Raw genomic sequence first — 16,465 nt, 5'->3', positions numbered from 1 at the left:
TTCCTTGTTTAAATTTCTCAGGTTCCATAAAGGCACAGAGAATACTTCTTCCTAAAGACATTTTGGCTCCTTTCAGGAGTGAACAGTGCAGGCTGACTGTGGCAGAGATGTCTTTCAGAGATTAGCGCTACATGGAGACACAGCAAATCATTCTCTAAAATCTGAGGTTCATCTACAAGTTTGTAGGGGAAGAAACTTATAAACCGGAACCTGAGGTGCTTTTTTTGTGATACAGATAGTCAGAAATAAATTTGCTTGGTTTTTTTTTTTTAATGTAAAAATGTGTTAACTTGTACACTAGTTCAATTAGAGACACAAGTATTTTCTGTGGAGTTTTTTTGCTGGCAGACTACATCTTCCAGTGTCTGCTCAGATTTCTCATGTTTGAACCAGAAACCACGTAGCTTGTGGATGGTTAGGATGTTTTTAAGTCCATGCTAGTAAATTCAGCTGAGGAGTAAAGTGTTTTTGCTTGGACCAAGCATCACAGTAGTCATAGCTGCACAATTTCTAGCCAGCTTGCATTGTGGGCAGAGCTGATGTCTGTGTACAAAAGCTGGGTAGACACACCTGCAGGCTACATGTGGAGTTTCAAGCTGGAATCTGAAATCTGCAGTCCCTACCTCCATATCCAGCAGGCTTGTGACTACCAGACACTCATGAGCAAAGGGATCAAAGTAGATGGCTCTGCAGGCACTCTTCAGACTGCTTCTCATAGCTGATTGAGCAATGGGTAAGCTTTGCCTTAATGAATTATGAAAGGAATAGGGCTTCAATTAAATGTCTTACAACATTGAAAGAAAATAACTTAGCCTAAAAAAAATCAGAGTTAAGGATGGAATTGAATGCTATGCTTTGTGAGAACATGCAGTGGTAATGTTTAACTTTTCAGAGAAAATAAACTTGCAATCAGCTTCGAGAGGGTAAGTCATTGGTCACCCCCAAGGTGCAATGCCAGGAAGATATGGAGAGCAATTACCTCATCTCCAGCCAGTCAGGTATATCTCATGCAATATCTCCAGGATTATTCTTGTTAGTTATCTTCATTTTGGCAACAAATTGTTTGTGTCACTGAAGCCTATTTTGTATATGGTTAAAATGTTAGTTCATCTACCTGGAGCAGGGGAGAAGAATGAGAAGTAGCAGCAGGGTCATGTACTGCCTGTGGCTCCTCATCCCCTCCTGCCTTTGCACAACCCTGGTTTTGCTGCAGGGGCTGAGTGTAACTTGTAGGGGTACAAGGCAGGGGGAGAGGACCCTGGAATGAAGCTGAGCCAGGAAAGGCAAGCAGAAAGGTGTTTTCTTTAAGTGTTTTAACATATTTGTTTTCAGTTTTTGTTTCCCAATACCTAAACTAGCACTCAAATATTTATATTAATTGTCAGTAAATTAAGTTAAATTCCCCAAAATTGAGTCTGTTTGAACAGAACAGTAATTGGTGGATAATTTGTCCGTCTCGACTCAGAACTTTCTTGCTCTTATTCTTCCTGTTTTCTTCCTCATTCCATGGGATTGGTGGGCCAGGGAGTGGACCAACAACTAGGTGGGAGTTTGGCTGCTAGCTGAGGCCAACCCACCACAGCCATGTTAATAAAACCATCTATTAAGGGATGCATGTGGAATCAGGGGTCAGGGTGAGAAGTCAGTGGCTATCTTTATATTAAAATGTTAGTTCAGGTTGTTGAGATGTGATTGAAGAACGTTACTTCAAAGTGTAAAGTAGCAAGACTTCATGTGCCTGTGAAAAGGCAGAACTACGTGCGTGTCCTGCCAGCTCCTTTGCTGCCCCCTTTCCGTGGGGTATGACCTCCCTCAGCTCCATTACTGTGTGTGCCATAATGGGTTGGTTCCTGGTAGCTCAAGTTACTCAAGACAGTGAGGATTTCTAAAACAAATGAAACAAAGCAGAAAAAAATGGCATATGAGAACAAAAGGCAGTGAAGTCTTTACAGGAGACTGTGTTCTCCTGCTCGTGTCTAGAAAAAGCACTGGTGGCTAGTAGCAGTAATGGTAGTCCTTTATGGTTCTGGTGCTAGGAGTGTTTCAGCACTTGTGAGCTTTGCTGCAGTGCCTGCTCCACAGTCTTGGCTTGGCAGTCAGTGCTCTGTTCCTTCTGTCCAGAAGGGTTGCATGAGGAATATCAGGGTGTTTGGGTGGTCAGGAAAGTGTGACTTGCTCTGGCTTTCTCCTGACAGAGATGGATGAATGTTCTCTGCCGGACAATGGTGGGTGTGAGCAGCACTGTGAGAACACATTGGGCAGTTACAAATGCACCTGTGAGCCTGGCTATGAGTTGACAGCTGATAAAAAGAGCTGTGAAGGTAAGTAATCCACAGATTGAGTCATCTGACTATAGGATAGGTACTACAGCTAATAACAGAATTGATTAGTCTTGGAAATTATTTTCCTTGCCCCTCCATCCTCTTTATTTTGCTTTATTTTTTCCCAGCTGAAATTTTTTTTTTGTTAATGCCTTCCATTGAAGAACAAGTTTTGGTTAAAAACCCTGAAAAATCCTGATTCTATACTGATAAACATCCCTAAAACCAGTTGTCCTTCATGGCCAGAGACTGCTGTTCAGACCATATCTCCCACAGTGCAGCATAAAGGAAGTAGGCATAACAACCTAACCATTGAGTGGCACAAAAGTTTTTAAATCTAAAACTGAATTTATCTGTTTTTCAAAAAGGAATTTACTTCATATAATAAAATATCAATGTTTTGTCTGCATGCAAAACAGACTTTCTCAATACTGAAGAGAATTTTACTCCCTCTGTTATGGAGGAAAAAAACCACGTGTCTATAATAGAAGCTGTTTGTGTCAGCTTTCTAGAGAGTTAATCTCATGCAACAAGTGTTGCTTCTGCCAACAATACAGCTGTTGGTGTGCTGAGAATCCATCCATTGTTCTTGTCTCAAAACTCTGTCTGTAGGGACATGTAGGGAGCTCCACATGCTGCCAGTGGTGCTCTCAACATCACCTGGTTTGCCCTGATTTCTGCTTTTGTCAAACTGTTTGGGTAAGAGTGCTATCGACTTGGTGAGAGCACAGTTAGGTGTGTGCAAAAGGGTTTTGAAAGCTGCTTTTTGGGGTTTTTTTTTAAGTAATTTCTTGCATTTTTGAGCAAGCCAGTTGCTATAACTTGGGAGGGTTTTTTTTGAACTTCACTTTTAACCTCCTATTTTAGACTTCATTTGTGGGCAAAGCAGAAAGTCTTTGAAAGTGTAGCAATATACATCAGAGTAAATTGCTTTTTTCCCTCCAAAACCACTTGCTTGGTACTCTATTTATATTGAAGCTGCTCCCTTGGGATAGTCCTATTAATGCAAAATTATGCTGGGAACAAGACACAGAAAGAATTTATCCCTGTGGGTTTTGAAAGTGTGGCCATATCTCTTTACTCTCAAGAAACAGCAAGAAAAAAATTGCTTCGTTGCAAATAGAATTTTGCAGCAAATTGAGGTTTACTCCTTTGAGGTAACAGTCCTGCCTTCCCACAAGAGGATGAAGCTGAGATATCCTAAATTTTTAAAGGAAATGGGATAGTGGAGCTAAGTCTTGACTTTGTCTTCAACTTTCCCTAGAGAAGATGCAGTCCATATATAATAAACCACTGAAGAGTTGACAGCAGTGTCTTCCCTAGGATTCCAGTATCTTATAATTATTCCATTACTGATAAACTTGCATTAGTAAGGTTTGTAGCACTTAGTGTAGGTGAATTTACCAAGCTGGCCTTTACAACTGTGTTGTGCATGTCAAGTCAACTCATGCACAGTAAGCCCAAGGATAGAGATTAAAAAGGAAATTAATCTTATATGGTGGCTCTCAGGGCCATAGCCTCACTGGGTGCATTTGACTGGTGATTTACAGCAGATAAAGTTTCTGTCTTCCTCACACTTCCAGCATTTTAAGCCTGTTCTGGAGGCTGGGATTTGAAATTTGCCATCAACCAGGATCTGGTTCATTTGCTAGTTAACACTGTGGCCCAATCTGTGTGTCTGAACAGAACCAAGTAAAACTTGTGTTCATTTATTGCCTCTCCAGCTGCCTGTGGGGGCTTCATCACCAAGCTCAATGGGACCATTACTAGCCCTGGATGGCCCAAGGAATATCCTACTAACAAAAACTGCGTCTGGCAGGTGGTAGCTCCAGCCCAGTACCGGATCTCTCTGCAGTTCGAAGTGTTTGAGCTGGAAGGCAATGATGTACGTAACCAGTCCCTGCATCTCGGAGGTGGGACTATTGGCTAAAGCAGAACTGGATAAATCCTTGGGGTACAAGGAAGAGGAGGCTCTGCCTTACTGGTGGAGCTTTTGGTTGTTTTCCCACCCTCGTTATGGTTATGCCAGTAACAGTGACTGTTCCCCTTGAAGTCTGGATTTGCTTTCTCTCTAGAGTGGAAGGATTAAAGCTGTTCCATTATAAGTGGGTGCAGTGGTTTAACCCAATCTGGCAACCAAGCACCAGTGAGGGATTCCCCCAGGGAGAGAATCAGAAAGGTAAAAGTGAGAGAAACTCATGGGTTGAGATAAAGACAGTTTAATAGATAAAGCAAAAGCCATGCATACAAGCAAAGAAAAATGAGGAATTAATTCACTACTTCCCATGGGTAGGCAGGTGTTCAGCCATCCCCAGGAGAGCAGGGCTCCATCACATGTAATAGTTTATAGGGGAGACAAACAGTGTGACTCTGAATGTCTCCCCTTCCTCCTTCTTCCCTCTACTTGCCCCCACTTTATATACTGAATATAATGTCCTGTGGTATGGAATTTGGTCAGTGAGGATCAGCTGTCCTGGCCGTGTCCCCTCCCGGAGCTCCCTGAGGACCCCTAGCCTCCTCGCTGGTGGAGCAGTACACAAAGCAAAAGAAGTCTTGACTCTGTGCAACCCCTGCTCAGCAGTAACAAAACATCTTGATATTATCAACCCTTTTTTCAGCACAAATCCAAAACACAGCCCAGTACCAGTCACTGTGAAGAAAATTAAATCTACCCCAGCCAAAACCAGCACAATGGGCTTCTTTTCTCTACTAGTTTTGCATAATAGTAGGTATTTTCCATCCCTAATAGGTGTCCCGTCTCCCACCTCCCCATGCTGTCTTTGCAGGGAAATAGTTGGAAATGAACAATGAAGTAGAGTTCTTCAAGGATAAATGAAATAACAGTAAAAGAGTCTGTTCTCTGCCATGCAGAGTGGAGTTTGAACAAAGCACTCAGGTCTGAGTTTCCCTACTGTAAATGGGAGCAGTGGCACTTCCTTACTTCAGGAGGCTGCTAAAGTTCATTCAACACTGTCAGGTTCTTGGATAAGATGGAAATAATTGCTTTTGGTAAATTCAGTGGAACCTTTGCTATTCTGAAAAACACACCCATGCTTTAAGATCAGGGCAGCAAGCGAAGGGGTAAGAAAACTGACAGAGGAGATTTTGGGCAAGTTAGGAGTGTATTTGAGTACAAGGCTGTTTCTGTTCCTTCTCAGTGAAGTCTTTGTCCCTTTCCTCTGAAATGCTCTGTTCCAAGGCCACAGAGCTGAGAAATCTCTTCCTCTCTTTGCAGGTCTGTAAATATGACTATGTTGAGGTTCGCAGTGAGCTGGCTTCTGATTCCAAGCTACACGGCAAATTCTGTGGCTCAGAGAAGCCCGAAGTAATCACATCACATGGCAACAACATGAGACTGGAGTTCAAATCAGACAACACGGTCTCCAAGAAAGGCTTTAAAGTTCACTACTTCTCTGGTATGTGACTGTATTCTTTTACTTGCATAGCTGTCTCCTCTGACTGAACCTCTTGGTTTTGGTGAACTTTCTTTAACACCATGTCAGAACCTGGCATGGTTCATTAAACATAAAAGTATGGTTGCTCTGTGCTGTGTCACCTTCATCTTGGGTTCTCAGTGCAGTGTATGGTCCAGTTTCATAGTGTGGTGTCAGCAAGATGCATGGGTTGCATCAATGCCTCCAGTCCTTCCACAGCAGGAAGCAGTGTGGAACCTAATCCTAGAAGTTATTTCTGCTCCTAGAGTATTAAAGGAAAGCTTTTTCCTCTGAAACTAGAAGATTTAGAAAATTTCCAGTAGTGTTCTGTATAGCAATCATTCCCATCAAAGCAGTGTGTACTAGTGGAAGCTCCTCATCCTCTGTTCTCAATACTTTGTCGGTGATGTACCTTGTTGGCAGGCTGTTCTGGAGGTTAACTGTATGTCATTTGGAAGTAGAAATTCAATTTCATTCTGTATTTTCAGCAGAGTCCTAGGAGTATTAATGCTTTTGAGGAGAATGATCTGGCAAAATGGCTTTGAATTAGGACAGGTGCAGAGTAGAATCAGGGCTAAGGGTTTGACTTATTAAATCTAACAGGAGGAAGGATGAGGTGGGTGTGATTCATCTAGAAATACATTTGGGAATGAGGAGACAGATGAAGTTAATGAGATCTAGGGAGGACGTTGTCCCAAGAAAAATTGGAGATAAATGTCTCATAAATTAAATTGGTCTGGAAACCATGAGCAGATCCTATGCTCAGAAAGTGAGATTGAGGAATGCATAGTCCTAAACACACAGGAGTGAAGATCCACTGGGGCATATTTCAGCTTCAGGGAGCCGCTCATACCTTAGATCTTCTTCACCACCTGGCTATTTGTGCTCAGACAGAGCTATTTAGAAATGGAGGCTCATCAGAGCACATAAGAACTTGAGAAAATAAAGTAGATTTTTACTTAGGAGAGTGAATTTGTGTGATGCTTTTCCTAGACTCTATTTTTAAAGAATGAGACACTGCTCTAGGTTTCTTTTAGACAGGAGTCTTTAACCAATAAACTTACATTATAAAATAGAACACATTTGTGATACATTTTATGGAATGTAAGGCAGTTGAAGAGGATAGTATCTGGGCTAAAAAGCTGACTGGACTAATCCAGCAGTAGAGTTGGAGATTTGCACTGCTATGTGCCAGCCTGTGTATGGGGCTCTCAGCTGGTGACTGTGGTAACCTGTGTCCCTGTCAATTCATTGTTTGTTGGTTTGATCCTGCCCAGACAAGGACGAATGCTCCAAAGACAATGGTGGTTGCCAGCACGAATGTATCAACACCTTTGGGAGCTATATGTGCCAGTGCAAAAATGGCTTCATGCTGCATGAAAACGGCCATGACTGTAAAGAAGGTAAAGTCCCCACTCCTGCCCTCAGGAAAGCCAAGGTTCTTCAAACGTGGTTTGGTTCAGGGTGCTTCCTGCCCTGTGCTGGAAAGAAGTTTGTACAGCATACCAGGCAAGGGCACTGAAAAAGCCCCAGCTAGCTGAAAAACTGCCTAGAAACAGGTCCATTCCCATTCCCCAGTCTTGCTCTCTATATGCCCATAGGGGATGGACAGGGTGGGGATGAGAAGTTGGACTTGCAAAAGGAGCAGTTGTGGGGCATCATCATTAGACTGGTCACTGCTGCTTCATTCAACTATTGTGTTTGAGTCAGAAGAGAAAGGATGGGCTGATCTGACCACTTGCTGGTGCCAAAACTACCTTTCTTCCTGCACCCGTATCCCTGTTGTGTGCTCCCATGGCCTTCCTGGGTATGGTCTGTGGTCCTTGTCTGACCTCTCCATGAGCTGATTCAGCTTTCCAGATTGGCAAGACAATGCAAGGCTGAGATAGCACCAAAGTCAACACTGTGGAGGGGTTGACATCATGGCCCTAGGAACAGGGCAGATGAGGTGAAGCAGCAGAGAATAGGTTAGGGTGTGAGGACATAGATTAGGTTAATGAGGCCCAGGGGAGTGAGATGGTCCATTTCACCATTTGCCAGGTTAGCTCAAAAAAAGCATAGACAAACCCACCAGAATTATGGAGTAATACTGAAAGGCCTTGTTTGGTGACTGAAGCCTTCACTGTCTCTGCCCTCTAGAGGGTCTCAGTGGGTAGAGAGGACCATGTAGGACACTACAGGGTTGCCATGTGAGACTTGCCCCAATGCAATTTCTCTCTCCCAAGCTGGTTGCGAGCACAAGCTGAGTGGTGCAGAGGGAATGATGAGCAGTCCCAACTGGCCTGACAAGTATCCCAGCCGGAAAGAGTGCACCTGGGACATCTCTGCAACACCTGGCCACCGAGTGAAAGTAGTGAGTAACCAGAGAGCGGGAGTGTGAGGCAAGAAGCAGGCCGGGTTGTGAGGAGCTGAAGTGACTTCCCACCACCGTGTGAGTGGGATGCTGATCCCCTCAGGTCCTGTTTGGGGCTCTTGGAGGAAAGTTTCCTGGGAGGCTGCTCTGGCTTGCAAAAGGGCAGAAGGTCTCAGAGGGACACAAGGCAGAGGAGAGGCAGCTTGGAGGAGACTCCAGCAGATGACAACTGTGGAGTATTGCCCTCCATAAACAAATGGCATAAATGTCCTCCCACCCCTACCCCTCCTTGTGAGCCATTCAGTTGGGGCCATATCCACATAAGGTGGTGGCTGAGCCAGCCCCCAGCCCCTCTGAGGGAGAGGTGTCAGGCCCATTTTACAGCATGGCCTGATGCAAATGCAGGGCATGCCCAAAGCTGTGCAGATGGTCCATGTACTGGGGGAAATAATCCCTGTGCTCAGTGGAAATAATATTGCAGAACAGCCCATCTGGTGTGCTGGGCAGAATTTCCAGCCAGAAAAATAAGTGTTGTAAGGCTTGCAGTTGATAACTGTTTTCATACACCCATGTGAGGCAGAAAGGCTGAGGCAACACAGCACATTGATAACAGAATTCTGCTCGTTGCCACCCTGAGATCACTCTTGTCTGAAAGCACACTCTGCTCTTTTAGTTTGTGGGGAGAATGGGACAGATGTACCATTTGATCTGTTTCTCACTTGGCATTTCACCTTATGCTAAATTGCATGCTCAGATTTACAGCTGTCTTAATTCTCCATATTCTTGCTCTAGACCTTCAATGAGTTTGAGATTGAGCAGCACCAAGAATGTGCCTATGACCACTTAGAAATGTATGATGGGCCCAACAGCAAGTCACCTGTCCTTGGCCGCTTCTGTGGCAGCAAGAAACCTGACCCTGTAGTGGCTTCTACCAACAAGATGTTCCTCAGGTTTTACTCTGATGCTTCTGTGCAAAGGAGAGGTTTCCAGGCAAAGCACAGCACAGGTAAGCTGGTTGCCTGCCAATACCGTAGTGCCAAAGGATGCCATCAAGTCTCACTACATTTTTTACTAGGTAAAAACAGACACACCTTTTTCCCAGATCAACTTGACCTAAATTTTAAGTGGTGTCTGTTCAGTTTCCAGACCATTGCCAGCAGCATACCATAAATACCAGCTTCCATAACAGCTCAGAAGTCTCTTGGTATTGGGCATTCTTGCTCAGGCTCTTTTGTTTAAATTGGAGGTGTTTGGTTGAGCAAGAATCCCTTCTGTTCCATATCAACTGTTGGAAAAGGACGTTATGCAATTTAGCCTGTGTATTGGCCCACCCTCAGAACAGGCCCAAGTTAGATTGATTATGGTAGAAGCAGAGCTGTGCTGTGGACAGACACAGCTTGATCCTCCTATGTGTGGCAGCACAGGGGTGGGCGTGTTTGCCAACATTCATTTCTTTTGAATCCCTGCCACTGTAAACAGATGAAACATCCTTGGAGTGGCTGTGCATGTCACACTGGTGAAGAGGCGTCTTCCTCATTGGCTGTGGGACAATGTGTGCTAAAGCACACATGTTCTGCACAAACACAGGGCTACTTTTGTGCATTGTGTGGGCAGAAAAGGATTGCTTTGGTCCCCAGTTTTTTGATGTGTTTCTGCTTCTTGCTGACAAAATACTTGGGGTTAGAATTTCATCTACAGGACAAAGCAATTGCTTTCTAAAACAACACATTTTCCGAGAGTGTGTCAAGAACCCTATCCTGCCAGTTTAAACTGGTCACCTCTTTCCATGTGCATTCTGTACCAAAAGAACGAAGCTCCTCAAAGCTACCTGGGTCTTTGGATTCATGGGTGACTGTAGAATTCACTCGTTTATTGTAGTTTGGTGCAGTGTTAATTACCTTCCCTATTGCACTTCAAGCCAGAGGTCTTCTCTGCTCATGACTGACCAAAAGTGGGATGAGTCTTTGTTGTGAGTACGGACTTTGAGAGACTGTTTTGTGTCCTTTTCTCCCTTCAGAGTGCGGTGGGCTCTTAAAGGCTGAAGTACAAGCTAAGGACCTATACTCCCATGCTCAGTTTGGGGACAATAACTACCCAGGTCAAGCCAACTGTGAATGGGTGATTGCAGCTGAAGATGGTTATGGGGTGGAGCTAATATTCCAGATATTTGAGATAGAGGAGGAGGCTGACTGTGGGTACGACTACATGGAGATTTACGATGGTTATGACAGCACTGCACCCCGTCTGGGACGCTTCTGTGGCTCAGGGGTAAGCCTGAGGGGTAATCAGGTGGTGATTTCAGAGGGATCACTGAGGGTGGCAAGGAAGTATCCTCACCATTTTTGGAGAGGGGCAGCTGTCACAAACTGATACTGAGAATGCTTTGTGTAGGTTTTGCTTCTTCCCCTTCCGCAGGATATCACAGCCATTTTATCTGATGCAGAGTTGGCTGGAAAATTCTTGCTTACTGACTGTCCATTTTTAGCCCAGGGCCATGTATTTCAGCAATTGAATGGCGAAATTTCCTATTGAATTTAAAGAGAGACAATCAGGGAGCAGGTGTGTGGAAGTTCTCACAAACTGGGGAAATGGTCTGGAAAATAAACAAAAGCACAGCAGCTTGGTGTGAAGAAGTTCAGGGCAGCTGGGTAGTAATCTACCTACCTGCACACTGACAAATGAAGAATGGCTGGGAAAGGGAAGCACAAGGAGATTGTAGCAGGTCACAACAGTGTGGGACATAACCAGAATTGTTATGTAAGATAAGTACCTGAGTTATTTGAACACTGGGAGAGCCTCAGCTGCCAAACAGGTTCCAGTTTGAATTGTATCATTTCCTGAAAAGACAATGACAAATTAGAGTAAACCTGAAGACTGGGAAAAGAATATCCAGGGAGTCCTGTGAAAAAAGTAACTGGAAGAACTGGGATTGTAGAGTGGACTGGCATCAGTCTTCAAACATAAAGAGCAAAGGAATATGCTTAGGAAGGCACATCAGGGCAGGAGGTACTGAGCATTCAAGTCTTTATGTTTACTGGCCAATCTGTCTTCACTGTGGGCTTAAACTCTAGTATCATAGTGCAGACAGTTATTTAGTCTGCATACTTGACCACCGTGTACCTTCTTCTTTCCTTTTCTGCAGCCTCTGGAAGAAATCTACTCTGCAGGGGATTCCATCATGATTCGATTCCATACAGATGACACCATCAACAAGAAAGGATTTCATGCCCGATACATAAGTACCAAATTTCAGGATGCATTGCACATGAGAAAATAGTTTGACTGCTCCTCACAGACATTCCCCATCTGAAGAGCAAGACATTTAACTGTGATCTTTGTCTTTTTTTTTTTTTTTAAGCTTCTGTGCACTTGGCCAAAAGCAGTGTACAGTATTTTCTGTAACTAAAACTAAATTCAGTCTCAAAGGTTTGCCTCTGCAATTATTAGCATGACCCTTTCTTTTTAACATACCCAGGACCAAAAAATTCTCTTTTAATCATACCTGCCAGGACATAAACATTGTATTTTGCACAACTTGCCATGGGGCTGAATGAAGACTGAACTTGAATTGAGAATAGCCTTCATCTCTTGCATATCTTGTTTCTAGGTGACATTTCCCAAGCACCCACATGAGCTGTCTGAACATATTTTCTGGAGCAGGTGATTTGGACAGACAACCAGTATGATTATTTTCAAAGGACTTTGTGTGAGCCACCTGCTCTCCCCTACCTGCCCCAAATACTCTGTGCAATAAGAGAACAACCAGATGGCTGTGCCTGCATCACTCTGTCCTGTCTATTTATTGTCTTGCTTATTGTTGAGTGGAGAGCAAGGCCAGGGACAGGGACAGTCTCTTTAGGGCTGCTAGCTACTTGGATTCCAGGGAATGAGAAGGACCCAGTGTTTGGTTTGCAGTTAATTGTCATGGTATATGTTGAATGGAAGTACTTCAATGCAGTGCCCAAGGGAACGGTGGTGGCTGACATGGAAATGCTGTGGTGGGATGCAAGGCACGACTGTGTGATGGTGGCAGAGCTTCATAACAGGAGTGCTGACAGCATGCTCCAGTTACACCACCACACATGGCATCTCTGAGGGCTGTGGCAGCAGCCCAGGCCTTATCTTAAATAAGGAATCTCTCCTCCTCACTCCACCCTTTCCTGCTTTCTCAGCCTTCTTCATGCTGCTTCCTTTCCCTATTACCACTTCCCTATGAGCCCTTCCTTTTCACAGCTGAGCTGCTCTCCCCAGGGCTCCCCACCACAACCTAGGAGTGCTCTGCAACTTCAGCTGGCCAGAACATCTCACTGAAGGACACACCGGGGCAGGGGGAGTCAAGGTGTCCCTGAGGCAGAGGGACACAGGCAATGCTACAGGTCAGCTTTGGTGATCTCTGGGAACCTGTCAAACATGTGCAACATGTGCAGGCATGGGACTAGGAATGGAAGAGCTCTTCTGGTTTCTGCTTCCTCCCTGTTTGTCACTGGTGCATGGCCCAGTCTCTTAACTTCATGGCAAGGCTGCAAGTGAGATGGTGACTTCGACTTAGAGCACTTAGAGCTATAAGGCTCAGACACGTTCTCGTTTGCTCATGAAAGCTACCCAGCCACATGCTCAAAGAATTAACAGGTAGCTTGGTGCTTCTTTCAGAAAAAAATAAGGAAAAATGTGTTTTTGGGAGAACCACTGTAATTGAGCAGTTGATGTAAGAGGAAAAACAATACTTTATTCTGAATGTTTCATTAAGGCACTCATGGGCAATTATGAGCTAAAAGCTGAGGTGTGTTAGCTTTAATAAAGTATTTATAATCCAAGGATTACTATGTTTACATAACCATTGTGCTGTCGGGCTTTGGGGTGGCACCTCCTCTCTGGTGTATGACTGTGGAGAAGTGTGGGGCCAGTGCCACTGTCAGGCACAAATGACATTCCTGGAGATAAGGGCATTTTCAGATGGATAATAAATAGACCCAGCCCTCTCCAGAAATCCTTGAATAGAATATGGTCCAAGTATTGTGAATACTAGGAGAAGCAAATGCATGAAGATATTTTCTTGCTTAGAACAAGAAAAGTAAAGTAATTTATGTACACACACAGAGGATTATATGTATATAAAATGTGCATGTAGAAGACCAGTAGTCAAAGCCTTAATAAGTGTAATGTGAACAATACTGTACCATTGACTATAGCTTTATTGCAAGCTGTATAAAATCATGTTATCTCTGTTTTGGTTTTGGTTTATTGGTTTATTTCAGGTCTGCTTTGTTTCTTTTTTAAAATTTTGTGGCCTTTTTACAGGCAAGACCTCTGACCTCAAGCTGTTTGACCATGCAGGTCTGGAGAAGTAAGCTCTGCTAGATGGGGTGTGTGTTTGTCCTTCTCTTCCTTGCTCCAGTTCAAACAAAATTACAGTGAACTGGGTCTGGGAAGAAAACTGTGGCATCAATCCCTGTGAAACAGAAGCAAAGTTTCAGGTGACAAGTTCAAGTTTCCTGACCTTTTAGTGGCAGCATTGGCTCTAGGGAAAAGTGACTGTAGCAGGTTCCCATGTACTTTAACATCTTTGTTCCACGTTCTGGTAATTTCCCATCTACCCCAGACTGGTTTGTTGCAGATGCTTGCAATGTGGTTTGACAGATCCACTACACTTGTTAGTGTTCATCCAGGTGTCTTTTGTGACAGAGTGTTCACAAATGTTGTACTGTGCATTCCAACCAATGATCTATGTAGAATATTTCTGCTGTACTGACTGGACTTAACAGTCAATAATTCTAAATGTGTGAAATTTTCTTAAGGAAAAAAATGTCAAACCCTCTGATGTGTGAATATGTATTCTGGTCTTTGTGTGGTTTTACATTTCACTAACTGAAATAATTTTTAGAGGGGGAAAAGAAGAGGGTGTGGGGACAATCACAAATGTACCTGTGCCCAGAACGAATCTCTGCATTCTTTAAGACTGTGGATTCAGTTGCACATTCTGTTGTATGCATGCATTTTCCACTTCTGCAAGGGGAGGAAATTTCTTATTACATTCCTTGTTCTGCCAGCTGTTGTTTGTCTCTGCTGCTAATACCAGGAAGGAACTTTCCTGTGGGTGTTTAGGTTTGTCTTAGCTTTTGCAATCAAGGGAGCATTAGAAAGTGGGGCAGAGAAAGAATTTGGCCAGCCAGAGGGTTACATTGTTCCATGTGTTGCTCACACATGGGGGCTGAGATGCAGGTCTGCAGTGATAAGTGTCAGGGATCTGGGAATTAGTCCATAAGTATTTTTCAAAGGACTAGCTCATTTGCTATGACACATTGCATATTACATATTGCTATGACATTTGCATATTACACTGTAGGCTATGGCCTTCAGCAGCAGGTCCCAAGACCTAGAGACATGAAACTCCTGTCCAAAGGACAGCAGGATGAGGCAGATGTTCCTTACTGCAAAGTTGTGATCCACATTCCATGGCAGCAAAATGCTGCTAGGGCAGCACCTAAAATGCTTTTCTTCCTCTTTCTGTCCACTGCTTGATGTCTACCCTGCTTGCTAAGGACCATGTTTTTCTTTCCCCAGCACACACCTAGTTCGTTTATGTCCCACCACCCAGAACATTTCCTGTGGTGTGTGTCACAGCTATACAAACCTTTATGGTGTCTGAATTTCCTCCCAGCTGTTCCCAAAGGCAAAGCAACAATGGAGATGACCTAAGGAATAAGCATCCCCTTGTAGCCTCCTGCACCAGAGTACCATGGCACAATATGACCCAGTGGTACAACTTACTTCAGACAAAGAATGGTGCCGCAGACCAGACAGGCTCATTGGTCTCAGCATCAAGCCAGCAGAAATCTTCTACTTTGTCCTGGCATTTCCAGCTCTGGCAGATGAGGTGCTAGCCTTGGAAAGCAAAAGCAGGATTCCCCTCTGTGCCTCACGTTAAGTGCACTCTTAGAGCCAGAAGCTGCCTTATTTGCCATGCAGCTGGTAGAGAGGAGATGGAGGCTCCAGTGCCCTAAAGCCCAGCTTCCCAGGTGTGTACCAGAGCTTGGGTGTGCTGGGACCTGGTCAGTTTGTGAGTTAGCCCGAGAAATGCCATCATCTCTTCCTCTCTACAGGTTCTGCATGTATTAGCAGGAAGAGAAGCTTATCCTAAAAGGAGCACTAACCCTAACATTGGGCAGTCTGCTGTTACTGCATGCAGGGAATTTTCATGGAGAAGCGTGAAATGGTGAGTGGGAGTTGGTTGGGTCGTTGGATGGGAGTAGTGGGGGGAGGTCAGAAAGCAGGAGAGGTGGGGCCACTGGACCACCTGTCTAAAAGCCCCCTGGGAGTGTTTAACCCTCCCGTTCTCTGCCCCAACCAAATCAATCAAACTCACTGCTTCATTAGTTCTGCCTTTCCTTATGGTGCAAGAGACAGTTTCAGACACCTGCTTGAATTTTAGCATTTGGCCCCAGCCTTTCTGTCCTGGAGGTATTGCCTGGTCTTAGGGCACTTGGAGCAGAGGAGGCTGGTGGCCTGGATTATGAAGCGGACCTCTGCAAGATTGTTCTCATGGGCAGGTGTCAAGTGACCCTGTTGTTGTTCCAAAAGAAAGAGCATTTTTGCATCCACCTTAGGATATGTTGGATATTATCCCAAATATTATCCCCCATGTTGTTATTTATCTCCTGAGCATGTCCTGCATTCTGGAGCTGTTTAGTAACATTTTCTCGCTGCCCTGTGCTTCTCATGCAGTTGTTTGTGAATTGCTGATAGATGTTGTTTGTCACTGTTTTGTTCATTGCCTCAGATGAATCAGCATCCCAGTAGGCAGGAATATGAATCATCCCCTCCAAGACCTCCAGATGTAAGCCATTTTTAACTCTCAACAAAGCATATAGGCTGCTGAGTTCCTGATTGCAGGACTGGCTTTTACGGCAGCCTTAGACTAATGGAAAGCTCAAGGTAATCTCCTCCCCATTGTTCCTGGGTGTCATACATGACTGCTATTTCTGCTTGCACATCTATGCATTTATTGCAATCCCAGATCAGCAATCAGTGATGGTTTGCTATTGTTTTAGAGTACACAAGCATTAGAGCTGCTGCCTTCATGGGAAAAAATGGAGGGACAAGGAAGCATAGACCTGAGATGTGGGCAAATATATTTCCTTCAAAATGATGCTAAACATTTCCAAAGGGAGGTGGGAATTCTTGCACACTGTTTTCTCTGCAGTACTCACATGGTCTCTGAGTGCCTTGTGACAATCAATCACAGGAATTATGTTTTGCCACTAGGACTTTTATATGACCATGATGCAAGGTACAACAAGTATCTATGTAAATGAAGATCAAGACAAACACAACAAACTGAACATCCAAACATAACCACA

The 16,465-nt window shown here is 44.2% G+C and overlaps 1 protein-coding gene across 2 annotated transcripts in view; it reads left to right on the top strand.

The window, feature by feature from the left end:
* TLL2 (tolloid like 2) overlaps window positions 1-11,385 on the top strand; it is a gene marked incomplete at both ends in the record, with an annotated part of 83,304 nt that extends 71,919 nt beyond the window's left edge. For both annotated transcript variants that reach the window (XM_082286594.1, XM_082286595.1), the window contains 8 exons: window positions 2,196-2,321; window positions 4,046-4,206; window positions 5,557-5,737; window positions 7,033-7,158; window positions 7,981-8,108; window positions 8,901-9,114; window positions 10,126-10,376; window positions 11,251-11,385. In XM_082286594.1, the coding sequence (XP_082142720.1) occupies window positions 2,196-2,321; window positions 4,046-4,206; window positions 5,557-5,737; window positions 7,033-7,158; window positions 7,981-8,108; window positions 8,901-9,114; window positions 10,126-10,376; window positions 11,251-11,385 (1,322 nt within the window). The remainder of the gene's footprint in view (window positions 1-2,195; window positions 2,322-4,045; window positions 4,207-5,556; window positions 5,738-7,032; window positions 7,159-7,980; window positions 8,109-8,900; window positions 9,115-10,125; window positions 10,377-11,250) is intronic.
* Window positions 11,386-16,465: the final 5,080 nt, after the last annotated feature.

The sequence above is a fragment of the Coloeus monedula genome (assembly GCF_965178545.1).
Source record: "Coloeus monedula genome assembly, chromosome: 8".
NCBI classification, from domain to species: Eukaryota; Metazoa; Chordata; class Aves; order Passeriformes; family Corvidae; genus Coloeus; species Coloeus monedula.
This window is presented reverse-complemented; position numbering and strand designations above follow the sequence as displayed.